The sequence below is a fragment of the Bos indicus genome, chromosome 25 (genome assembly GCF_029378745.1).
Source record: "Bos indicus isolate NIAB-ARS_2022 breed Sahiwal x Tharparkar chromosome 25, NIAB-ARS_B.indTharparkar_mat_pri_1.0, whole genome shotgun sequence".
Classification (NCBI taxonomy): Eukaryota; Metazoa; Chordata; class Mammalia; order Artiodactyla; family Bovidae; genus Bos; species Bos indicus.
Window position 1 is genome coordinate 37,161,071 of NC_091784.1, and position 26,063 is coordinate 37,187,133.

A 26,063-nucleotide genomic window follows, 5' to 3' on the forward strand; every position below is an offset into this window, starting at 1 on the left:
CCCTTGTCTCAACGCTGGGTGTGGGCCAGGCTCCCCGGGCACACTATGCCCTCGCCAGGCCTGGCCAGTCTCCGTGGCCTCCACCCCAAGCTGGCTGACGCTAGGGCCCTGCGGGTGAGCAGGCCCCTCCCTGACAGCCTCAGCTTCAGTCCTAGGCGGAAGAGGCAGGTGGGGAGAAGGACCCCATCTAGTGGAGAGGCAGGGAAGCAGCAGCCGCCACTCGGGAGGGCCCCGGCCTGAACTCGGGGGGACCTACCGAGCGCGGGATCCTGGGGGCTGACTTGGGGTTTGGACTCCCTGCCCTGTGGCTCCCTAGATTTACGACTTCGGCAGGCTCTCCCGGTTTCCCCGAATCTCAGCTTCCTCCTGGGTGAAATGGCCCTGACAAGAATGCCTACCTGAAGGGCAGCTGGGAGGGGTTACATGGCTCATACATGGGAAATGCCCTAGGAGCTCCAGGGATGTGTTCACTAACTGTGAGTTTCCCTTCCTTGGATTTGGGGGAAAGAGGGTCGAGGGCACAGGGATTGGCTCTGGGGGTCCTGGAAGGGCCTCGGGGGTTGGGGTCAGGGCCAGGCAGACTCTCACAATGGTCTAGAATTCTCTCGCCCTCTGGGTTCTCATCCACTATTGTCTCCTCTCCCTGTCTCAGGGAGGGGAGGAAGGGCCTAGGATTACTCACTGTGGGGATCTTTCCTCCTGGATTCCTATTTCTTTCTTCACTGCTGTGCCTGAAGTTCCCCAGAGACCCCTTAGGTGGCGGCCACTGGCCTGCAGCCTCTCCCCTCCCCGTCCCCACTGAACTAAATGCTATTTCTGCCCCCTTCTTGGGGCTCGTGTAAGCGGGAGAAATGGCGGTGGTTATTAAGTTCTTCCGATGGATTTGGCAAAAGATTAGCCGCTGGGTAAGTTTCAGAGCCCCTTTCTCCCGACATGCTGGGGTGGGGGATGCTGGTCAGTGACCTCCAGGTCACAGAAACCCCCCACTCCCTCACCTGGCCTCCTGCCCCTCCTGGCCTCCGGTGGCCAGACAAGCCGGGGAGGGAGGAGGTGAGGGATGGGATAGCTGGCAGGGAGGCCAGGACACAGCTGCCCCTTCTCCTCTGGGCCTTCCCTTCTCCTGACAGTTTTCTCTTGCTCTGCCTCCTCTCTTCTGTCCCTCCTCTCCCTGTCTTGGTTCGTAGGTTTTCTTCTGGAAACACAAAGCTAAGTCAGTCATCATGGATCATACTGACTCCAAGAAAAATGAGTTGAAGGCGGAGAAGGCTTTCAAGGTGTCTGAGACTTTCAAGTTGGTTGAACCCCCCAAGGAGGCTAAGGTCTCCAAGATGGATGTGTCCCCCAAGGTGGTTGACCCCTGCCTGTTAGCCAAGACCACCATGGATGGGGCTGCGGTGGAGGCGGGTCGCCGTCGGAGATCACTGTTGAAGCTGCCCCAGGCAGCCGTCAAGTCCGTCTCCATGCTCATGGCCTCCGCCCTGCAGTCTGGCTGGCAGATGTGCAGCTGGAAGGTCAGCACTATGTCCCCTTTGTCCCCAGCAGCCCCTCCTTCCCCTCCCAGGTCCCCCTTGCTCATTCATGCCGGTGGGAATGTAAAATGGTGTGGCCACACCGGAAAAACAGTTTGGTCACTTCTTATCAGACTAAACATGCAATTATCGTATGGCCTGGTGACTGTACTCTTGGGCATTTATCCCAGATAAACGAAAATTTATGTTCACACAAAAATCTGTACATGATGTTCATAGCAGCTTGATTCATAATAGCCCCAAACAACCCACATGTCCTTCAAAGAATGAGTGGTTAAACTTCGCTATATCCATACTCTGGAATGCTGCTCAGCCATGAAAAGGAACAATATTGATACATACAGCTTGGATGGCTCTCAAGGGAATTATGCTGAGTGAAAACAAATCCAAAAGCTTATATATATATACTATGATTCCACTTACATTATATACCATTCCAGACATAACAGAATTAGACAAATGGTGACCCGATTAGTGGTTTAGTGGTTTCCAGGGGCTGTGCTACAGAGAGAGAGTTGGGGGAGGTGTATTGGTTATAAAAGGGCAACATGAGGAATCCTTGTGTGGATGGAAATCTCCTGTATCTTCACTATGGTCGTTGGATACATGAACATGCACCGAGGATATAAAATTGGGTAGAATCCAACACAGAACAACACACAAATGAGTGCCAGTGGAGCTGGGGAAATACGAGAAAAATGCAGATCCTGGATTGTATTGATGTCAATATCCTATGAACTAGAGATCTGAAAGATTTTACTACTGAGGGAAAACCAGGGAAAATCTTTACAAAAGATTTTACTATTGTAAACAGAATAAGGAATTCATTTCTCACAAGTGCATGGGAGTCTACAATGATCTCAAAGTCAAAGTATTAATTTTAAAAAGGGAAATGTCTAGCTCACTACCAAGTCAGTTTATTTTGGTTTTGAATAATGTATTACTACATTAATAATAATTTTTAAAAGTTCACCTTGGGAATTCACTGGCAGCCCAGTGGTTAGGACTCGGAGCTCTCACTGCTGAAAACTGGGTTCAGTCCCTGATTGGGGAACTAAGATCCCACAGGCTGCTCAGCGCAGTCAAAAAATAAAATAAAAGTTCACCCGGCACCCTGTGGAGGGAGGTCAGAAGGGGCCAGGAGCAGAGAGGCAGGAAGACCCACTGGAGGTGCTGCAGTTCGGGTCAGCAGGGAAGAATGTTCTGGATGGGGAGGGAGGCATCAGGTAGAACAAACTAATGGGTTGGAGGGATATTTAAGAGGTAGAACTGTTGTGCCAGGTGCTTGATTGGGTGGTGGTGAGGGGAGAGGGACAGACAGAGGTCGAAGCAGGCTGGAGCCATTCACTGGGAGCAGAGCCGACTGAGGGAAGAGAGTGGTGAGTTTAGGGCATTGGGACAGGATAAGTTGAGGTGTCAAAGTATATCTTCAGGGAGATGTCTAGGAGGCAGTGGGAAATACAGGCCTGAGTTCAGGAGAGAGCTTTGGGTTGGAGACTGTCCTTCATTTCTCCCTGGAACTCTAGTGGGGACTCAAAGGTAGGTCAGACATGGTCCTTGGCTTCCAAGAATTTGCATGCTGGTATTGAAAACAGATGAGTCCACAGAACAAATCGTGTATAATACGTGGTGTAACAGGGCAAACCCGAGAGTAGAGACAGCCCCAGAAGGCTTCCTGGAGGAGGCGGTACCCAAGTTGTTGCCGGACAGAAGAGATGGTATTAAACAAGCCTTGCTGTTTATCTGCAGGTGTTTTCACCAGCAGGTTCTCCCTAGACCACGATGTTCACCTGTGCTCATCTTCTCTCTTTCACAGTCATCTGTGAGTTCTACCTCAGTTGCCTCCCAGATGAAGACCCGGTCCCCCCTGGAGTCGCGAGAGGCTGCGATGCTGCGGGAAGTGTACCTGGTGCTTTGGGCCATCCGGAAGCAGCTGCGGCAGCTGGCCCGCCGGCAGGAGAGACGACGCCGGCACCACCTCCGGGCCCACATGGGCCCCCAGCCCGACCCAGCTCAGGGTCTGAAACAGGATGCCCGGAGTCCCCTCTAGGGGGAACCCCACATCCTCAGAAAGCCCCCACCTCACACTTAAGTAAGGTTGATGGGAGAGGTTAGAGCAGCAGGCCAGGAATTGTGAGTGAGGAGAAGTTGTCACACTGTCACCTCTCATCAAGACCTGAAGGCCTGGCCGGGGGGGTCCCACATACACTCCCCTTCATTCCTTTTATTCAGTTTGTAAAAAGAATTATCAAAATGTTGGGAAATAATATCAGATATTTCCGAGTAGATGTAGTGTGTTTGTGGGTGGCCAGAGGCCACGAGGGGAACCTGGGTGGGATATGAGAGGGTGCCTGAGGCTCCAGCCTGGACACGTGTGGGAGTAATCTCTGGACCTGCTGGGGGGCCGCGGTGTGGCGGTGGAGGGGGGTCTGGCCCTGGGTCCACATGCTTCTCAGGGCTGAAGGCCTTTGGGGACTCTGTCCCGCCTGTCACGGTACCAGGTATCGGCACCGGTTCATTGAGCACACGCTGGGAACCGGGTGCTGAGCCCGCGCTCTCCCTGGAAATCCTGCAAGACTGACTGTTGCAGATGCTACGGGGCTTGTCCAAGGCCCCTCGCCGAACAAGACCGCGCTGGAATCTCCGCCTCCGCAGCCAGCCCACTGCTCTGCCTCTCCGGCCTTCCTGGGCCGGGCCACAGCGAGGGTCAGGGTCCCGCACTTGACAGCCGCGGACACGCATCAGGGCCGGCGGCCACCCCCTGACCCCGCTCCCGCCAAGAGCTACCGAAAACTACATCTCCCAGGGTTCCCGGGGGCGAGGTGGGGCCGCCGCTGGGAGAGGGCCCGGCCCGGGCCCGCGGGGTCGCGGGCGGAGGGCTAAGCTGGAAGTCCACCTGGCGCCTCGGGACCAGCGGCGGGAGGAGTCCGCGGCGATCTGACGCGAGGTTGAGGCGCGGGAGGCCACGAGAGCGAGGGGAGGCCGTGGAGGCCCAAGTCCCCTCTCCCTCCTTAGCTTGCCCTCTTGCCCGGCCACGCGAGGGCGCAGAGGTGGCTCCCCAAGTTAAAGCAGCGTATTTTGCAAGGCGGCAAAATTCAGGGATGCTTCCTTGGTGGCTCAGACGGTAAAGAATCCGCCCGCAATGCGGGAGACCCGGGTTCGATCCCTGGGTTGGGAAGATTCCCCCTGGAGGAGGGCACGGCAACCCACTCCAGTGCTCTTTCCTGGAGAATCCCCATGGACAGAGGAGCCTGGTGGGCTGAACTCCATGGGGTCGCAGAGAGTCGGACGCGACTGAACCACTAAGCACAGAGTCCCCAGGCCTTGGAGGTCGAGGAAGGAGCAAGGGTTGGCGACCGCGACCGAGCCTAGGGGGCAGCAGAGGCCCGAGGAGCGGGGGAGGGACGGCTGTGAGGCGGCGTCTCGCTCAGCCGGAGGTTAGCTGTGAGTAGGAGGCGGCGGGCGGGCGTGAGCAAAGCTGGGAGCCGGAGAGGAGTCCCAGGAACGGTCTGCTGGAAGCACCGAATTCAGTAAAAAAGTCAGCAAACTCCTCTTGCCCGCTCCCCACCCCCGGCAGCTCTGGCAAAGTTGGGCCCCTTGGCGGGGGACTGGGTGGCCTTTCCCCAAAGTCGGGAGCAACCCCGGGCTGCCCTGCCCTGTGTCCTGCAGCGCTGCTACCCTGAGCCTGTTAGCTGTGCACCACACCCCAACGTTTACACCCCTGGTAATGCCACCCACCCCTTATTAAACACCCACTGTGACTATTTTTATGTCTTGTTCTAAGTAATTCTCACAAATGGCTGTTATGATGACATATTATCACTTCTATTTTTTAGAGAGGGAAACTGAGGGACAGAAAGGTCATGTTTAAGGTCGTGTCGCTTTCCTTCATCGAACGAATGAGTCTAGCTCACAGAGGACATGTTACATGCAAGTTACACACAGGTGTTGCATGTGTGACTGCCGTGACCTCTCCAGGAATGAGTCCTGAGTTCAGCCTGAAGCCAGGCAGGGACTCAAAACACTAATACATGTGGCTCAGTTCTGGGGCTCTCATCACTTCTCCATTATGTGCCAGGAACTGTTCTGGGGTGGAGCAAGCCGTGGTGGGCCTGGGTCCCAGGAAGCCCGGAGGTTTAATGGGTCCCGGGGCTCTGGAGTAGTCCCTCACTGTCTAAGGTCCAAAATCTGCCCTCCCACCCCACCCCCTCCACTACCAAATCCTTAGAAATGAGCTCCTCCTCCTATTGAGGATCTAAGGTTTCAGGGATGGGAGGGGAGGATGAAGGACGGTTGCTCCTGAAGATCTCTGGTAAATAGCCTTGCAAGTACCTACAGGCCCCGGAGCCAACGGGCTTGTGGCTGTCGGAAGGAATGCTGCTCCCATTCTTCTGTCTTTAGACTGGGAGGGGAGGGAAGGAAGAAGGTGAGTTCAGCCAGCAGCCAAGGGAACTGCTGGCACCTCCCTCTGTCTCTCCCTCTCCAGACTTGATGGAGTCCTGTCTGGGCTTGGCCAAGTGGAGGCAGGAGACTTATGGGAGAGAAAGGAGGTGGGATGGAGGGGGAAAGTCCATGGAACTGACTTTTCCTCGGTGTCTCAGTGCACTCAGGCGGCCTCCTTCCTTCCCACCCCAAGTAATCCAGCCCAGAACCATGGAGAAGGCCCATGTTGGGATGTGAGGAAGAAGTCCTCAACTCGAGGGAAGGCATACAGGATCTCCTGGGGTGGAGATTTGTGTTGGGGGTGGGGGGTGGGATTCTACCCACTCAGCCCTTTCCTGTGGAGAACAGTGGGTAGCAGTGTGACCCCTGGAGAAATCTACCTCTTGGTGAGAGTCTTGAGCAAAAATCTCACGTTGGTCAAAGAAAAGAAAGAAGAAAAAGGGACTTCCCTGTGGTCCAGTGGTTAAGTCTCCGAGCTTCTATTGCAAAGGGTGTGGGTTCAGTCCCTGGTTGGGGACTAAGATCCTGCGTGCTGTGTGGCATGGCCACAAAAAGAAAAATCCCACCTTGGACACCTTGCCTTCTTGTCCCCATCAGACCCCAGGCATTTCACCTTCCCCCAGGCTGTTAGACTCCATGAGGCAGCAGTGGTAGGGCTATGGATGGCCCCAATGGGGACCAAGCGTCTTTATTTTTAAAACCCTATGAGATTGATATGATGGCATCATTGACTCAATGGACATGAGTTTGAGCAAATTCCGGGAGACAGTGAAGGGCAGGGTAGCCTGGCATGCTGCAGTCGATGGGGTCACAAAGAGTCAGCCATGACTGAGTGAGTGAACTACAACCCATCCTATTAGAGAGGGGGCGCCCTGGAAGTGTGGGGAGCAAAGGAGAGTGCTGGTCCCAGATACCCCTGCTCTATTCCCACTTCTGCCCCATCTCCCCTCCTCCCTTCACCCTCAGACTTCCTGAAATTGTTGGATCTTTTCTTCCCTGGGACTCCCCCTATAATCTACTCATTACACAGCAAAACATGTCACTCCCCTACTTAAATTCTCCAGTGGCTTCCCATCACCCTTGGGAAGAAGCCCAAACTGTCCCCTTTGTTTACAATGCCCTTCTCTCAGATCCTGGCCTTGTGGGCTCCTTACACCTCTGTACTCGGTACAGATGTGGCTACATCTTCGTGGACTCTTTCCCTGACCACACCCAATCTAGAAATCAGGGGAGAGCCACTGTCAAGGTCGTCCTCTAACTCTCACCATGATTTTTTTTTCACGGTACTTATCGGTATTATCGTATTGATTTGTTTACCAGTGTACTAGGGTGGCAGCGGGGGAATGCAGTAGTTCAGAGCATGGGAAGTGGTTTACATGAACACTTCCTGGATGTGCAACCTTGAGTAAGTTGGTTAACCTCCCTGAGCCTCGCTTTCCTCATTTGTGAAGTGGGCACGGCGGTACTGCTGTTGTCGTAGGTCTGTCACGAGGGTCAGGGAGATGACCGGCACGCCACAAGGGCTCAGTAAATGTCACCTGCTATTATGATGCTATTGGCTACGATCTACAGTTTATGATTACTGTCTCCGTGGCCTAAAACAGGGATGGATGAACCAGAAAGTAGATCTTCACCTAGATCGAGGGAAGCACTTTGCAAACAGCCCTCTGGTGGAGGGAGCACTCCTTTTGGAAGTGGCAAAGAATGCCCTGTGCAGTGAGTAGCAGGAAGAGCACTTGAGCAAGAGTCAAGAGACCTTGGTCCTGGGACCTCCCTGATGGTCCAGCAGTTAAGACGTCATACTCTCAATGCAGGAGGCCCAGTTCTATTCCTGGTTAGGGAACTAGATCCTGCATGCCCCAACTAAGAGCTCACACGCCCCAGTGAAGAACCTGCTTTCCGCAGCCAAGACCTTTGGTGTTCAGTTGCTCAGTCGTGTCTGACTCTGGGACTCCATGGACTGCAGCATGCCAGGCTTCCCTGTGCTTCACTATCTCCCAGAGTTTGTTCAAACTCATGTCCATTGAGTTGATGATGCTATCCAACCATCTCATCCCCTGTTGCCCCATGGTGCAGCCAAATAAATTAATTTAGAAAAAAAGAGAGAGACCTTGGTCCTCGTCTCAGTATTGCTGCCTCTTTGCTACGGGACTCTACTGAGTCCTCTACCTTCTTGGGCCTCAGGCTCTTGAAATAGAATGATGGGTTGAACTGACTCATTGTTCAGCTCCCTGCCAGCTTCCAGGGGGTCCCTTTATCCACTGTAAACTCTTCAGAGTTGGCGACACGTGGTGCCTTCAACTCCTTCAGCTCTGCTTCCTAACAGTTCAAAGTTCAACGGGGAGAGTTGACAGTAAAATATTCTCGGTTTAAGCCTTTGAACCCAGAGACAGAGCCTCAGCCCTGGACCTCAGATCTTCTTGCTACCCCTGTCCTTCCCTCCCCTTCAGCCTCATTCATTTATGTATTTGAGCCCCAAGGCAGGGAGGAGAGCCAGCCCTGCCTGAGCCACACCATGGGCTGGGAACAGGCATGAAGGCCTGGGCCTGAGACGGGCAGGCTGGGTGTGTGTGCAGCTGTAAGTACACACGAGCATGTGCCCGTGCATACTGTGGGTCTCTGTAGTTATATTTTAACTTGTTCTCGTTCTCCTCTCATGAGTGGCAGGACTTCGATTCACTAGAGGAGAAGGTAATAGGATGGCAGGGTTGGCATTCTCTAACCTCTACCCGAGGGAAGAAGTCACCAGTCAAATGAGATGTTAGTCTCTAGGACTGTCATGGGGCTAGCTTCCTTGGTCTGCCCGCCCCCCAACTATGCCCATGATCCACCAGGACTTGAGGGGGGAGGGGGAGGGGAGGGGTCACCTCTGGGACCCAGAGGGCTGGAGCTTTTGCATGGGGCCAGGAAGGCAGCAGGCCTGGGAGCAGGCGTTCCTGGTGATGGCTTCATGCTGAGTCAGTTTGCCAGTGCTGTCCACTCCTTCCTGGAGCTGCCTTTCTGCTTACTGGGTCAGTCCAGAGGACTGGGTAGGCGGCCTGGAAGATCTCCAAGTTGGGGGCTGTCCCCTTCCTGTCTCCATCTTCTTTGTTTCAGAAGCTGAGCCCCCACACCCCACATCTGTCTCACCTGGGATGCTGTGTCTATCTCCCCGTTAAAGCTCAGGCTTGGCCTTCTGCCTGTCTCCCTTTCCCTCAGTGCCTCCTGGAGCAGGTGGCTGTAAAGGGGAAGGTTTCAGAAGGCGGGGCTTGGTCTTTTCGTGTTGAGGGAGGAGTCTGTGCCTTGTGTAATGAGGTGTGGCCTGAGCTGGGCTTGCCCTAGCTGGGCAAGGTTGGTTCCCTGGGTGCAGGGAGGTCTACACCTCTCTTCTCTGATTTCTCTCCTCTAAGTTGAAGACCTACTTGCTTTTCCTTTACTGTTTATACGCCTTGACAATTCTTCCACTGGGTTGTGGGTCTTTGCTAGAGACCTGCAGAGTTTGAGTTTGTATTCTGGAACCAGACTGCTGGGTTTTGAATGCTGGCTCTGCCACTTACTAGCTCTATGGCCTTGGGCAAGTTGCTTAACCTGTCTGTGCCTTAGCTGCCTCACCTATAAAATTAAGATGATATGGGAAGAATTTTTTTTTTTTAGAACAAGAATTTTTAAAAATATTTATTTATTTGGCTGTGCTGGGTCTTAGTTGCAGCATGTGGGATCTTTTAGTTTTCTTCTGATCTGTATGCCTTTTATTTCCTTATCTTGCCATTTTACGCTAAGACTTTCAGTATAACATTGAAGCAGGGTGGTGGAGCAGACATCTTGCCTTTTCCTTTTGTAGGGGCCAGGTGCTCAGTTTTTCATCATTAAATATGATGTTGCTGCTGCTGCTGCTGCTAAGTCGCTTCAGTCGTGTCCGACTCTGTGCGACGCCATAGACAGCAGCCCACCAGGCTCCCCCGTCCCTGAGATTCTCCAGGCAAGAACACTGGAGTGGGTTGCCATTTCCTTCTCCAATGCATGAAAGTGAACAGTGAAAGTGAAGTTGCTCAGCCGTGTCCGACTCTTAGCGACCCCATGGACTATAGCTTTTTTGCAGACGCCTTTGAGCAGCTTGAAGGAGTTGATTTTTACTCCTAGGTGGCTGGAAGTTTTGTCATGGTAGATGTTTTGTCAAGGTTTTTCTGCATCTATTTATATCATTAAGTGATTTTCTTTCTTCAGCCTTTTAGTGTGGCAAATTACATTAACTGATTTTTGAACCACTCTTGCTTTCACAGAATAAACCCCACTTGATTGAAGGGCATTATGTTTATTGCTGGATTTGACTTGCTAATATTTAGTTGAGGATTTTTTTTAATAAGTAATGGTCTGGGTCCTATTTTTTTTTAAATAATTCTATTTGTTTACTTTAGTTTTGGCTGTGATGGGTCTTTGTTGCTGAGGGAGCTTTTCTCTAGTTGCGCACAGCAGGGGCTGCTCTCTAGTTGCAGAGGGCCAGCTTCTCACTGCAGTGGCTTTTCTTGTTGCAGAGCAGGGGCTCTAGGGTATGCGGGCTTCAATAGTTGGGGTGTGCGTGCGTGCTAAGTCATTTCAGTTGTGTCTGACTCTGTGTGGCCCTGTGGACTGCAACCTGCCAGACTCCTCTGTCCATGGGATTCTCCAGGCAAGAATACTGGACTGGGTTGCCATTCCCTTCTCCAGGAGATCTTCTTGACCCAGGGATTGAATCCGTGTCTCTTACGTCTTCTGCATGGGCAGGTAGGTTCTTTACCGCTTAGCCACCAGGAAAGCCATAGTTAGGGCACATGGGCTCATTAGTTGTGGCTCGAAGGCTCCAGAGCACAGGCTTGGGATCTTTTGTTTTTCTTTTTAGTTGCAGCATGCCAACTCTTAGTTGTGGAGTGCAGGATCTAGCACCCAGACTAGGAATCAAACCTGGGCCTCTGCCTTGGGAGTGCAGAGTCTTAGCCACTGGACCAGTAGGGAAATCCGTAATGTGAGAATTTAATGAATTAATGCATCAAAAATAGAACAGCCTTTGCTACATATTATATGTTGTATACATGTTTGGTTTTATTATTATTTATCTGGAAATTTTATATGTGAGGGACATCAGCCCTTTATGAGTTACACATATTTTAACACAGTCCTCCATTTTTGTTTTTACTTTTTATTTTGAAATAATCTGGACTGATATGCAATCGTCAAAAATAATGGAACTCTTGTATACCCTTCATCCAGTTCCCCCCAGTGGTAACATCTTGCACGACTATAGTACAGTATCACCACCAAGAAACTGACATTAATGCAATCCACTGACTTTTTTTTCAGGTCCCATCTTTTTAAGAATTTTTCAGTTTGTTGTGATCCACACAGTCAAAGGCTTTAGTGTAGTCAGTGAAACAGAAGTATATGTTTTTCTGGAATTTCCTTGCTTTCTTTATGATCTCTGTGATCTATGCCATCTCCTGCAATATACATATACATACATATATATCTGTAATACTTTATATGTAATATATATATATATATGTATATATAAAATACTTTGTTGAAGATGTCATTTGCAAATATAATCTCCCAGTCTGTAGCTGTCATTTCATGGGCAACACTTGTTATTTCTTGATTTTTGATTATAGCCATTCCAACAGGGCTGAGGTTATTTTTTTTTTTAACAATGCAGATATATATATTTTTAAGTTTATGGGGTTAGAGATTTTAGTGTAACTCAGAGCATATCATCACTCCATTTAAGATCTTCTCAAGGCATCCTGTAGCATTTAGGATGAAATCCAAACTTCAGTGTCTGGCCAAGACGCCTGCCCTCCTGCCTGGCCTCAACTCTCCAGGTGTCCCTTGCGGTCACTTCCGCTGTGCTTGACTAGTCTCAGTTTATTTCCTCTTGCAAATGCTGACTGTTCTGCTTTGAAAGTGGTTCCGACACATTCTTCACTGGCTTGCTCTCATTTCTCCTTCAGATTTCCTGTCTACCTCAGAGAGAGGTACCTTCCCTGAATCCCCGCCATCCCCCCACCCCCATCCCCTGGGCTTTGTTCAGGGCCATGTACCAGGGCTCATCTGGGTGCGCAGGGCCGTAATGTTTGGGGGAGGGAAGGAAGACTCAGGCGGGAAGGACATCCCCACTGCGTCCTAGCCTGCCCACCCAGTGAGTTCAGACTCCCTCCCTCCCGGGTCCTGTCTCTGGCTTCTCAACTGTACTCCCTTTCCAGGCTGTGCTCCCCTCCCCAAGGGAATGGTTATGACCCAGGAGCCAGTGAGGAGAAGCAGAAAGCTGGGGGCTTCGAGGAAGAGACAGAGGAGAATGAGCAGTGTCCTGAGCGAGCTGCTGACCCCCAATCTCTGGCCCACTCCATAGAAGTGGGGGTTAGGGAGTGACAAGGGAGAAACCCAGGTCTGATGTAGATGGGAGTAGGAAGTCTGGAAGGGACTCCTCATCCCTAACAGCCCACCTAGATTTGTTATTTTCCTCACCACCCCGCCCTTCACCTGAGGCCCCACTGAGATGTGCTGCTCACCTCTCTACCCTGTCAGCAGCTGTGACTCGACCTCTGGGTCCTTGCCCCCAAGGACAGGCTTCCTCAGGGGGCTTGCCTGGGCAAAATCTTCAGGCAGCACTGACCAGGTGCCCGAGCACCTGTGTGGCACCACCTCTCCTTTCTCCTCTGCGGACCCAGTGGCCCTGCCTCTCTCCTGCCCTTCCTGCAGCACCCAAATGTCCTTCCTTCTCCTAGTCCCTGAAGGTCATCCAGGAGACCCTGGAGCCAATCAGAGAGAAGTCAGGGGAACTTCCACTCCAAAGTGAGGGACAGTGAAGGAAGGAGGGGTCAGGTGAAAGTCGCTCAGTCATGTCTGACTCTTTTCAACTGCATGGACTATAGCCTGCCAGGCTCCTCTGTCCATGAATTTCTCAGGCAAGAATACTGGAGTTGGTTGCCATTCCCTTCTCCAGGAAATCTTCCCAACTGAGGAATCAAACCCATGTCTCCTGCATTGCAGGCGGATTCTTTACCGTCTGAGATCAGGACCACATGAGGAACGGGCTTCTCTAGTCTCTCTTTATGAACTCTTTGGGAAGAAAAGCTGGTACCCAGCAGAGTACTGGTTCCCAGAAAAGCCAGTACCTTGAACTCAAGCCAGTGTGGGAGAGGGGCTACAAAGCTCCCCCTCCCCCCATCCTGCACCTCTCAGGCTTCAGAGAGTGCCTGGTTGACGTCTAGAGACAGAACAAGCCCCTGGGAAGGGATAACTAGCAGTGCACAGGAGGCCTGGCCAGTCGAGACTTTGGATTCAGAAAGACCTGGTTCTGAACCTGCCCTTCCTATCTATGTGACCTCGAGCAACTGAGTTAACTTGTCTGAGTCTCACTTTCCTTATCCTGAGAATATGGTAAATATTTATTTCACACAGCTGCATGAATGTGAGTGCCTTGCACAAGGGCTTGGTACCCAGTGAATCAACAACAGGTGGAAACTCTTCTCCAGAATGTATTATTAAAGAAGTGGTACTCGAGTGTGGTCCTAGACCAGCAACCTCAGCATCCCCAGGGAAAGGTAGAAATGCAAACTCTCAGACCCTACACTCCAGACCTCTGGAAATCAGAAACCCTGAGGGTGGAGCCCAGCAACCTGTTTTAACAAGCCTGCTGAAGTTTGAGAACTCCTGCCATTTGAATGGGAATGTCAACATTCAGATTCTGAAGCCTAGGAGACATCAGAACCACCTGGAAGCTTGTTAAAAGTTCACATTCCTGGCCTCAAAGCCAAGGGTTAAGGTGGGACCTGGGAATCTATATTTTAACCTGAGATGAGTTTGATGGGGGACCTTGCACCAGAGGCTGCCCTGAGGGAAGATCACGGAAAGCGGTTCGGGACATAGCCGGCTCCAGCCTGCGGAGCTGAGGGCTCCCCACGGGTAGAGAAGGGGGATTTCTAGCTGGAGAAGGGAGGAATCTGGACTTTACCCTGAAGTCACCGTGGAATGGGGAGGAGGAGTGTCCAATGAGGGAAGGTCGTGCCCTACGTGAACACCTGCCCAACTCTTACGTCACCCTAAGAGAGGGCGACGCTCCGTCCGAAAGGGGCGTGGCTCAGGAAGGCGGGGTCTCTCCCACCTCCGCCCGGGGTCTGGTCTGACAGGCGTTCTAGTTCGGTGGGTGTGGGTGGGAAGAGGCCTGGCCAGAGGGAACCAAGCGCTGGGTGGGGTCTTGCGGGGGTGAGGGGAGAAGGGGGCGACAGAGGGGCGGCGGTGGAGCCGGAGCGCACTGGACTGCCGGCCACCCCGCGGTTCTGAGCTCCAGGAGGCGCTGCGGTGCGCAGACGCCGTTATCCCCGCGGCGCCGCCATCGCCCTCTGGCCGCGCCTTCCTGGGCCTCTGGATTGAGTTCCCTGCCTTCTGGCAGGGATGGCGGCGGGGGTGGGGTTTCATGGCGGTGTCCGCGAACAGGAAGGCCTACCTTCGTGAACCTCTGAGCCTGGACCGAGGGCCTGTCTGCCCCCCAACCCCAACCGCCAGCCCCGACGGCCTTAGCCGATGGAGGATTATGGAGGAGCTCCTACCCCGTACCCTTAAATACTCAGGCTCAGCCATGGTGACACGGGCCACTGGCGACACAGGTTTTACAGGACAGTTAATTTCTACTTAAAACAGCTCCTCAACAAGCTAGTGAAACCATGTCCGTGGATCCAGGAACAGTCGGCCTCTCTCTACCTCTTGTCAGCTCTCCGTGTCCGGTTACTATTGCCAGGTTCACCACCATTGAGGCACTTGTCAAGCGAGCTTTGCGTCGCTTTATTTAATCCTAAGGGAACGTCAAGTCGCCCTAGAAGCATCCTCCCCATTTTCCAAATCAGTAAGTGGTGGCTTAGAGGGGTTCAGTACCTCCTGCATGTTTCCAGTTAGTGACACTGGAGGGAAAGCAGGTCTGCCAGGCAAGTGCCCTTATCACAGACCACTGCTTTCACCACCTCTCTGAGCTTCCTCCTCCATCCCTCACGGTCACCCCTTGCCACTGTGCAGGTTGTATGCTGCACAACTCCACAGTCCACCAATATGTAGAACCTTTAGAGCAGTAAAGAACTTTGAGGAAGGGACAGGGTTTTCTCATTTGCACAAAGCAGGCTTCGGGGCTGGCCTGCTGTCCCTGCAGCCATCTCCCCACGTTTCTTCCTCTCCCTGGCACAGAACTTGTTGCTGGCGGAGGATCTGACCTCTTCCACTTCTTAAGCTCTCATTGCACCCAATTTATGCTGCTAGGGCTTTCATTCCTGCCAAGGAGCAGCTGATCTTCAACATCCAGCATGCCCTAAGACCTGCCACTTCTGAGCTGTATCAGGACACCTGCTGCTTCCTGCTGTGTCTGGTAGACCTGGCTGGTGTGGGCATGCGCTCTCTACCCGGTTAGCCTGAGCTGCTGCTGCTGGGAGTGAGGTTGGAGGGGGCTGGATGGGGAGGCCACCTTGGGGGAAGAGGGTGGATGCTGGAGTCCTGGGGAGAGTGGGAATCCTGGGTAGGAGAGAGGAAGGGGCTGGCTGCAAGAGATGCCAAGGAGAGGGGACTAGCCCCAGGGTGGTGGCAAAGGACTGAAATAAGGGGTGTGTGTATGATATTGGGGGATATTGTCTGAAACAGAAGTTGCTCAGAGATAAACTAGTATAGTCTTCACCATCCCCCCAACCCCCCATTTTACAGATGAGACTTAAGCCCAAAGAGGAGAAAGGGAGTGTTGCTGGGCTAGGGGGTGGTGGGATTCTCTGACCTCTGGCCCCTGGCCCAGTCCTTTATGGGATGTGAGTCCTTCCTACTCCTCTCCCTGTCCCCCAGGAGCAGACTTTGGACCTGGGACTGTGGAGATGGTCTGAGTGCTGTAGTCACAGCACACTGGTCACTGGCGTCAAAGGCCTCTTTCTTCCCCAAGTTCACTTCCTGCTGGACTACCCAGTCCCTGCCTGCAGCCCCCTCTATGCCTTCAGCCAGGAACCAACCCAGCCTCAACCCTTTGTTGCCAAAGTAAACAGTGTTTCTTCAGTCTGGGGTGCCAGCAGGAAATGTACTGGGCGTTGAGGGGTTTTCTCAGGTTGCAGGACTGGCACTGTGTGTGTGTGGGGGGAATAACCTTTGGGGAGGGGGCTGGGTCCTGATTCCTAGGGCTCTCTAGCAGCTTAGGTTTTAGGAAACCTAAATGCTAAGGCCTCTGTTTCTTGAGTACCCTTCTGGGTTGCATGACAACGTGACACTTGTTGAGTATGATTGGTGACCAGCTAGGTGGTCATACTCAAAACGTTAAGATCTTGGGGGCCTCTGGATGGGCATGGCTAGACATAACCTTCCCTATCAGCCTCTGCACACAGCACGCCTCCCCATGGCCACCTCTCCATCTGGACTGTCATGGCTCCTGCTTCCTCCTCCCCACAGAGGCACCCACAGTTATTCCTCTGTGATCCCAGTACCAGGCTTCCCTCCCCAGTGCCTCCAACACTCCTCTTGTCTCCCACCACCTAGGCTTTCTCCTCTTGCCTTGGGCCTGGTTTTCCTTGGCAGTGCTCTGGGGCCTGGAGAAGCCCTCAAAGGAAGGATGATCCTTCATGGCCAAATCTTTCCCACCATAGAGCCTCCAATCCTAGCCCCCTAGGAATGGAGATGCTCTAAGGTGTGGATGAGATCCTGGGGGATGGTGGTCTGAGCCTGAGGTGCAGCCCAGAACTTTTCTTCAGTTGTATTAGTTTTCCGGGGCTGCAGTAACAAATTGCCACCAACTTGGTGACCTGCAACAACAGAAATTCATCCTGTCAGTGTTCTGAGCACATTTAAGGTAGGCTAGGCTAAGCTATGATGGTCAGTAGCTTAGGTGTAATATATGCATTTTCGACATATTTATCTCAACATAACCCCCTCATAAGTGGAGGAAGATCTTCAGTAGAGGGAATGGGCATAATTTCTTATTCCTGACTTTAGCTGGAAATCCTTTTAGTTTCCCTATTGAGATCCTTGAAAACTTTTGTAAAATATGGGTAACTATCCATTCTATCTGATCTTCCACAGCATTTCTTGGGAAGACAATGAATGGGAAAACAAATTAAAAAATGGTACACAAACATTTCTGTTGACTGTTAACCCATTTTGGGAGAGCCTCAAAAGTCTTGAACGCAAACTACTTTTACCCAAGAAGAAATAGAGGCTCAGAGAACTGAAAGGGTCTGCCTCAAAGAACATGAGGGAAGGAGGTGAGAGCTCCCATCTTCTGCCCCGCAGTCCAGAGGTCCAGGGTAAATCCCCCAAGCCTTTTTTTAAAAAATGGTACTCAACATAGATCTTTATTTTTTATATAGATGAATATTTTTTAAAAATATTTATTTTAATTGGAGGCTAATTACTTTACAATATTGTAGTGGTTTTTGCCATACATTGACATGAATCATGAGTGTACATGTATTCCCCATCCGAACCCTCCTCCCACCTCCCTCCCCATCCCATCCCTCAGGGTCATCTCAGTGCACCAGCCCTAAGCCCCTGTCTCATGCACCGAACCTGAACTGACAATCTATTTCATATATGGTAATATACATGTTTCAATGCTATTCTCTCAAATCATCCCACCCTCGCCTTCTCCCACAGAGTCCAAAAGTCCGTTCTTTATCTCTGTCTCTTTCGCTTTCTCGCATATAGGGTCATCGTTATCATCTGTCTAAATTCCATGCTGCTAAGTTGCTTCAGTCGTGTCCAACTCTGTGCGACCCCATCGACGGAAGCCCACTAGGCTCCCCCGCGCCTGGAATTCTCCAGGCAAGAACACTGGAGTGGGTTGCCATTTCCTTCTCCAATGCATGAAAGTGAAAAGTGAAAAAGAAGTCGCTCAGTCATGTCCAACTCTTAGCGACCCCATGGACTACAGCCTACCAGGCTCCTCCATCCATGGGATTTTCCAGGCAAGAGTACTGGAGTGGGGTGCCATTGCCTTCTCCGCTAAATTCCATATATATGTGTTAATATACTGTACTGGTGTTTTTCTTTCTGACTTACTTCGCTCTGTATGATAAGCTCCAGTTTCATCCACTTCATTAGAACTGATTCAAATGCATTCTTTTTAATAGCTGAGTAATATTCCATTGTGTTTATGTACCACAGCTTGCTTATCCATTCGTCTGCTGATGGACATCTAGGTTGCTTCCATGTCCTGGCTATTGTAAACAGTGCTGTGATGAACATTAGGGTATACGTGTCTCTTTCAATTTATAGATGAATATTTTAGCGGGCTTTCGAAAAGGAAAAAGTCACAAAGGGCCATTCACCCAGGCCACCACCTAGGAAGGACCCTGGCTGGAGTCAGCGAGCCACGCCCTCACTCACACTGGGTCTGGTCAGAGTAGGGAGGCGATGGAACACCCAGAGATGCCGTGGAGGCACGGAGTAGGGAGGTCCAGTGCAAGGGCGCTGGGCCGTTAATTAAAGATGTCCCACTTAGTGCCCTGGCAGGGAGGACTGACACAGTCCGGATTCGAGCAGAAGCCAGGTGGTGACGACTGGACAGGGCGAGGAGGCTGTAGCTCGTTTCAAAATGGAAATGGTCCTAAAGTGGACCCGTAGGGCTTCCGCGGGTTTGCGCTCTAAAACCCTGGCCTGGGGGGCGGGGCGAGGTGGTGCAGGCGGAAGCCCTTCGAGAGGCGAGGGAGGAGACAACGGAAATGACGCTTAGGCGCACCAATAGGGCGGGCTAGGGTTGATCTCCCCGCCCCCTTGGGTAGGGGCTGACGGTTTCCGGTAGCGGCGTCTGAGAGGGCGGGGGAGAAGAGGTGGCGGTTCCGTGACCCTTAGCCCCCAGCAACCCCGCACCCCTACAGACGCCGGAAGATGATGGTCTATAACGGGTCACAGCTGGAATCGGTGGAAGAGGGAGAGGCCGTGGCGGTCCCAGGGCCACCCCCAGAACCCCGCGCTCCCGAGCCCGGAGCCCCGGTGCCGGAGCCCGGCCTGGACCTGAGCCTGAGCCCACGGTCCGAGAGTCCCGGACGCGGACGGCCCAACTGCAGCCCGGGACGGCGGAAGGGGCGGGCGGACCGGCGGGGCGGGGCCCGCAAGGGGCGGCAGGTGAGCTGGGGAAAGCTTGGCCGCCAGCTCGCTGACGACCCCCCGGCTCACCCCTTCACCGCCCCGTTCTCTGCTCCCAGGTCCGCTTCCTCCTGGCGCCGCCTTCCCCGGTCCGGTCCGAGCCGCCGCCGGCCGCCGCCTCATCGAGCGAGAAGCCCGAGGCGCCTCAGGACTTGGGGGCGCCGGTGCAGCAGAGTAGCCTGGCCCTGAGCCTCGAGCTGCAGGCCGCGAGGGCCGCAGCCGGGGGCCAATTCGATGCCGCGAAGGCCGTGGAAGAACAGCTGAGAAAGTCATTTCAGACCCGCTGCGGCCTGGAGGAGAGCGTGACCGAGGGTGAGGGGGGCAGGCGGCCGGCCGGGCGCGGGAGCGGGGGTGCGCGGCGCCGCTCACCTCCGCCCCTCATGCGGTCTCAGGGCTGAACGTGCCGCGCTCCAAGCGGCTCTTCCGAGATCTGGTGAGTCTGCAGGTGCCGGAGGAACAGGTTCTGAACGCCGCGCTGAGGGAGAAACTGGCGCTCCTGCCGCCGCAGGCCCGAGCCCCACCTCCAAAGGTGAGGCACCTGGGCTGTCTCCCCTACCACCCCCCCCCCCCCCACTCCACTCCCCACCCCCAAAGGCCAGGGATTCAGTTCCCCTTCCCGAGTACAACCTTGTTTGTGCTCCAACAGGAGCCACCTGGCCCAGGGCCAGACATGACCATATTGTGTGATCCGGAAACATTATTTTATGAATCTCCACACCTGACCCTGGAAGGTCTGCCCCCGCTCCGGCTTCAACTCCGGCCCCGTCCTTCAGAAGATACCTTCCTTATGCATCGGACACTGAGGCGATGGGAGGCGTAGACCGGGGGTCTCCCTGGATTGCTAGTTCGTATTTTTTGGTGTTGAAACTATTTATCAGAATAAAGTGGTTTTGCTAATAAATGGGACTCTTTTTGGGAGCCTTAACATGGGGTCAAGACTGAGGTTGGAAGCGGTCAGAAAGTCGTTTTGGCCCCCTTTTAAAGAAACTTGGTAGTGATGAGAAGCAGAGCAGGCAGGTTCTTGCTAAGTCGTGTCCAACTCTGGTCCTAAAAGTGCCTTCCCCTGGTTCCACTTCAACTCCATGGTTAACTCTTCCAAAGTCAGCCTGTGCCCAAAGCTTCCACAAAACAAATTTTGTCAGTGGGTTTTTTGGGGGAAGGTAGATGGCTTCTTCAAAATTCACATTATATTCCCTTTTCCTGGCTTAGGGTTTTCTCTATACTCATGTGTAAATAGCAACCCACTCCAGTCGCCTTGCCTGAAAAATCTCAAGGACAGAGGAGCCTGGTGGGCTAGTCCGTAGGGTAGCAAAGAGGGGGACACAACTGAACACATGTAGAGAGGGCTCACTGGCATTCAACAATCTTCCCAACCACTGAAAAAAACACCTGTTCTCTTCTTTAAGACTGTAGTTTGGGCAGAGAGGAAGCACAGGTTCTGCCAGGAGCCACCATCTTTGCCCCCTCAAACTACAGTGTGCCAAACACACGTGTGGGGGCCGCTGCCCTAAACATCAAGTTTATTGTGCTGTTCTCACATTCTGAACCCAACCACCTCTCCCAGTGGGGGACAGCAGAGGGAAGGATTTTCACAGTACCTGCATGCCTCCCCACCGACATCCCCCTCTTAATCCTCAGCCCATGTATTGGTGGTCTGTTGAAACGCAGCTCAGGACAAGGGCCGAGGAGAAATGAGTCTCTCTCCTTGGGAGAACAGGAGGAAGAGGCCAGAGAACTTGATACCCGCCACCTCCCATGCCCTAGGAGAACAGAGGGCAGCAAACAGTCCATGCCATCCAGCCCAGTGGGCTGAGGGAGAGGAAGATGATGGTTCCAGCACAGCTGGGCTTGCTGCTTAGGTGCCAGAGGTGTAGGGAAGAGGCTGGGGCAGCAACACAGGAAAAGCTTTCTCTGCAGATCCAGGAGAGGAAACTGTTTTTGGAGCCAGAAAGAAAAGACCTTGAGATACTTTCCTCTCCCCCTAGGTCCTTTGGAGCAGCAGGCAGCTTCTTCACACTTTCTGTTCAGGGGGCCACTTAGTGGCTGGGGGACTGGGCCTTGTGGAACAGGTACACAGGACGCTGGAAACCTGAGGGAAGAGTGCGCACTCAGTAGGGGCTGGCAGGGCCTCCAGACCCCAACACTGGTCTGCACCCTGCACCGGCACCGGCCTCCTTTCCTCCCTGGACAAAAGAAGCCAGCCTTACCTCTGGAGGTGTTGTTGGGTGTGGCCACGAGCTCATAGCTGGAGAAGCCCACCTCTGGGGATGTCAGGTAGGAACTGAACTGCTCTGGCTTCAGCTGAATTCGAAAGTAGTTCTTATAGATTCTTTCCTAGGGAGAAAGGTAAGGGATCACTTCAGCTTATTGCCTTCTTGGCTGGTGAAGGCAGGCCCACCCGGCAGGGCCTTTTCACCTTCTTCAAAAAGTCTCTCTGCTTCTTTGAGGTCTTCTTTGCCTCAACTAAAGGAAGGACTACCCCAGTTTCCACAGAAACCCCCACTCACTGTGAGAGTCTTTCTCCGGCCGTAGGAAGACCAAGGCTGGGGCTCTAGGACTAGGATGCCCCCAGGACGTAGGTGCCGATAAATCCGGCGAAACATGCGCTTCAGCCCCTCGTCTCCCCAGTTGAGATGCACCCACTTGGTGAGGCTGAGGCAGAGCACCACATCATACTCGGGTTTCTGGGCCTCCACCAGTTCGTCTCGATCCAGCACATAGTTACCCTGAGGGCGAGAATCGGGGGTGAGGACAACAGAGGTGAAAAAGAACCACCGCCCCTTCTCAACCCACTGCGCAGCCTCACTTGAGTCCTTGGCCAGGCTTCTCCGACACTCCTCAAAACAACTCCCAAATGGTGCCTGCCCTCTTTGAGTCTCATTTTCTTGCTCTGTATTGGTGTTAAGCCAATCAAACATAGAGCTTGAGTAATTTTAAATTGAGCAAATTATCCACAAGGCAATCAAAGCTAAGTTCAAATTGCAGAGAAAGAATGCTGGGGTTCTCCGAGGATCCTGTCCAGTACTTATTCCCCACAGGCATTTAAGGTGAGAGATTCAATGTTCTGCAAAGGGGCCCAACTCATGTTGAAAGGGAGACCTGTGGGTTCCTTCCCTAGATGGGACTATCAAAGTTTCAGGCCTATTCCTTTTTTCCAGAGAAATGAAGACCTCCATCTCTCAGGAGACCTAGATGATTAGCTCACTACCACCCCTCTGCAAAGTCCATTCTTCTGGGTGTAACTGAACACACTGCCAACTATTCCTGTAGGTGGACTAACTGAAGTATTGGGGACTGATGTGCAGTCAGGGCACAGATACTTAAGACTTGGTACTCTCCTGCACAGTTCCCCATCCCACCATCTAGGGTCAGTGTGGTGGTGGTCTAAGACCAAGTCGCTTGGGTTCCTGGCCACTGACAATCAACTGTGTGTGTAACGCAAATGAGGTCCCTATCAAAGGGCAGGACATAATTAGCCAGCCACTAGCCTAATCCTCCTCCCCATCCCAAGACATTGAATGTCTGACACCCATCCCTTCAGGCACCTACAGAAGCCTGGAAGACAAGTTTTCATCTGGACCACATCCCCCAGTGAGTATGAGCAGCAGCCTCCAAAGGAAAGTGGATGGATCTAGATTACAATACTGTCCAGGAGCAGAGCAAAAGGAAGCTGCCTCTATCCTGGGGCTTGTCATGAGCAAGGACTCCAGGTACAGCCCCTGCCTTTCCAGGTTATAGAAGGGCAGATACAACCAAAATGGAATCAATGGCAGATTCAGACCACTCTCTTGAGGACCTGGCTTCTCCAGGGAGGGGTGCATGCATAGGAACCCTCTGGGTCATAACCCTCCTGGCCATGTTCTCATTCTCTCTCATCTTCATGCCTGACCCCTATCCCAGGAGCCTGGGGACCCTCTTACCGTGACGAAGACAACGTTGTTGGGGAAGACCGCTGTGTCAGCTCCATCCAACGGCACTTGGGGTGCAGCAATGGGACCACGGCTAGCTGTCAGCGAGGCTGGGAAGTAGCTCCTTTTTCGGATGGCTGTGGTCCCCTCCTCACTCTCTGCTCCTGGGCTCCCCTCAGAAGTCTGGGGTGGCAGACGCAGCTCTTCAGATAGGTAGTGTCGGATGTTCTGGCGGGCTGAGTGGATGAGCTGGGCATCGATATCCAGGCCCACCATGCGGGATGGGCCCCACTTACAGGCAATGCTCAGGGTCAGGTGGCCCACGTTGCAGCCCAGATCGAGGACGTCCCGACCCCGAAACCACTCAGGCTTCAATACCCGAAGGCGCCCATCCTCACAGGAAGGATTGCGGTACCCATAGTACTTGCAGTAATTCCCATACTGGAACTTGCACTGCTGCTTTTTGAAGGTTGGAGCAGGTAGTGGCTGGAGGTGGTGACGGCCCCCCCCACTCCCTCGGCCTTTTTCCTTGGAACCCTGGCCTCCACCCCGAGCCCCCGCCTCTGACTTGCTGGAAGTCCTGCGTCGTTTGCGATGTCGTGAGGAGGAAGACGGGGGTGCAGAGGTAACTGAGGCAGCTGGAGGGGCTGAAAGGGAGCCTGAGGGACCCTGGAGGGCAGATGGAAGGGGAGACACGACCTCATCCCTGCAGTTGATGGCTGTGTTGAGTTCATAGGGTTGGGGGGCGTCCCGGTTCTGGCCCCCATGCTGCTGCGTGGTGCCCTCCCCGTGGAGTGAGGAAGTGAGGGGGGTTGTGGGCAGCGCGGAGTGGCTATCATTCCCTCCCGCTGCCTGCTGCTGCTGGTGGTGGTGCTGTCCCCGGTGTCTATGCCGCTTCCGACCAGTCTTGAGTGGCGAAGCAAGGACAACTTGGGCCTCATCAGTGCACGTATTGAGACTGAGAGGGTCTGTAATATCTTTGGGGATGAGGATCTCCACTGGATCTCGCCCCTTGGCCGGAAGCGGGGATGACTTAGGGGTCTCCGCATTGAGTGCACGGCTCACTTCCTCATCCAGGAGACTATTCAGGTTCAGGGGATCAAAGATATTGCCCCCCAGGAGGAAGTTGGAGGGTAAGACAGAGTCACAGTCCGAATTAACCCGCCTGCGTCTCTTGAAGGCCGGATGTTTGAAGCCTCCACCACCTCCCCCTACATGACAGCTATTTCTCCTCTTGCCCCCACCTCCCCCTGGGGGCCGGTGGGGCTGATAGCCATTCCGGGGTCGAGGAGGAGCAGGGGGGCCCAGTTCTGTTCCGCCTCCTCCCCGTCGCTCCTCCCCCACGTCCGGGGGAGCGGCTCGCCCGTGCGGATCCGACAAGCAGGCCTCCCCGTGTGACTGCGCCTGGGGGCCGCCCCCTCGTTGCTGCTGCTGCGACTGACCGCCTCGAGGGGTGGATGCAGCCCCGGGGCTCTCCTTGCCGGCCCCAGAGGCCGGGGATCCCGCCGAGTGAGCGCGCGGGCCCGGCGCACGCTGCGTCCCGCCGCGGAGCTCCCCGGAGGCGGCCTCTCGGTGCGGTTGCACCGTGGGGCCGCCCCCTCCGCCCGACTCATCTTTGAGCGGCGGCGGTGGGGCCGGCACCAGAAACGGCTCTTTCTCCGCCGCCATCTCGATCATTTCCTCCCCTTATTCCGTTCCAGTCGAGGGCAACCAGGGGGGCACCGGGGGCTTAACCCCCCTTCCTAGACCACGCTCCCTTCCCCCCCTCCTTCCCCGAGTGCGCGCGCAGTGCTGCTCGTCTCCCCTGGTCTCGTGCCCAAGCGCCTCCCCGGAAAGCTCGCCCCACTCGCCCGCGAGACCAAAACAAGATGCCCGCGAGACCCGAACAACTCGAGGACTCAACCGCGCGTGCGCCGACCCCTTTCTCCTCCACCACTACCGCTCCGGCGCGAGCGCGCACGGCTGGGGCGCGTTCCTCTCTCCCGGGAATCACGCATGCGCACTCTGCCACCACCCTGATTGCGCGCGCATCGGAGTACGAACCAACTTAACGGCTCCGGGAGTTTAAATATAGCCCTTCTCAGCCCGCCCCCCACCCCCAGAAGCCCACCACCCCAAACTGACACCCTACTTCCCTTCGCAGCTATGTCCGTCCCTACTGATATCCTTTTGTCTCTGCCGCGCGATCCCACCCACCGTAGGCGGGGGACGGGGAGCTGGTGTGAAAAGGTCTCCTTGACACCCGACCCTTGTTCCTGAGGAATGAGTCTCAGCGGTCTCCGCCCGGCTCTAAACCCAGCAACCTCCCCACCCCGCCTCCTTCCTCCCCCTAGCGAGCAGCGCCTGCGCACACCCTTTTGGGCTTGCGCGGGTAGATGCAGCACGTGCTGGAGATGACGCCCCGCCCTCCGTGCTAGGGGCGGGGACTGTTACGTTACTTCCTCGGGTTTGGAACACGCAACGTGCGTCAGCACGATTCGGAGGGGCGTGGCTAATGGGCGGGGCGGTCCTTATAAATTATTCATTACCCGGTTGTCCCCCGGTGCCCACCCATTTAGAAAGGCTTCCGAGGGAGCGTAGGGGTGCACCTAAAAAGGAGCGGAGGGGAAGGAGCGGAGCATACTGACCGTCTTCCTACGAACTGTTCTCAGTATAACACGATAGATCATTTTAACTCATCCCCCCCTGGAAAATAGTCTCTGCTGAACTGGAAAAAGAAAAAAGAAGCACTAAAACAGGCGATGTTGTCTTAACTTCCTCTTCCCCCTAAACGGCCGCGTCGTTCTCTCGCTCCTCTGCCGTCCCCCCGATCGCGATCACCTGGGGACACCACGCCCTCCTCTCCGCCTCCACACCCACCTCCCTAACACCAACGCCTCCGCCCACCACCCGACGCCTGCGCACGAGCCCCCCCAGCCCGCGGACAGCTATCCAACGCCCACTACAGCTGCCAATAGCAGTACACCCAGCACCGCCGCCCCCCCCCTCCCCCCACTCCGCACACAGGCTTTCCCGAGCACACGCTGAGGCTCCGGGCCTCCTTATATAAAAACGAATGTGGGCGGGGAAGAGATTTCGG

At 54.0% G+C, this 26,063-nt stretch overlaps 3 protein-coding genes across 4 annotated transcripts; 2 read left to right on the forward strand and 1 right to left on the reverse strand.

The window, feature by feature from the left end:
• The first annotated feature begins 152 nt into the window (after positions 1-152).
• SPACDR (sperm acrosome developmental regulator) lies at positions 153-3,815 on the forward strand. Of its 2 annotated transcripts, none has more exons than XM_019987877.2 (3): positions 153-476; positions 1,185-1,511; positions 3,346-3,815. In XM_019987877.2, exons 1-3 carry the CDS (start codon positions 435-437, stop codon positions 3,577-3,579), a joined length of 603 nt encoding a protein of 200 aa, XP_019843436.2. In that variant the 5' UTR covers positions 153-434; the 3' UTR covers positions 3,580-3,815. The 2 variants fall into 2 exon arrangements, with proteins under 2 accessions (XP_019843436.2, XP_019843437.1); XM_019987878.2 differs by lacking the exon at positions 153-476 and adding an exon at positions 526-905.
• Positions 3,816-18,700: 14,885 nt separating this feature from the next.
• On the forward strand, positions 18,701-19,977 carry PPP1R35 (protein phosphatase 1 regulatory subunit 35). The gene is made up of 4 exons (XM_019987869.2): positions 18,701-19,055; positions 19,136-19,388; positions 19,469-19,605; positions 19,723-19,977. The coding sequence occupies exons 1-4, from the start codon at positions 18,819-18,821 to the stop codon at positions 19,894-19,896; spliced, it is 801 nt and encodes a 266-aa protein (XP_019843428.2). The 5' UTR covers positions 18,701-18,818; the 3' UTR covers positions 19,897-19,977.
• Positions 19,978-20,567: 590 nt separating this feature from the next.
• MEPCE (methylphosphate capping enzyme) lies at positions 20,568-25,812 on the reverse strand. The gene is made up of 4 exons (XM_019987868.2): positions 22,997-25,812; positions 21,584-21,802; positions 21,284-21,410; positions 20,568-21,165 (listed from the first exon to the last, which is right to left on the reverse strand). Exons 1-4 carry the CDS (start codon positions 24,659-24,661, stop codon positions 21,113-21,115), a joined length of 2,064 nt encoding a protein of 687 aa, XP_019843427.1. The 5' UTR covers positions 24,662-25,812; the 3' UTR covers positions 20,568-21,112.
• Between the last annotated feature and the right edge of the window lie 251 nt (positions 25,813-26,063).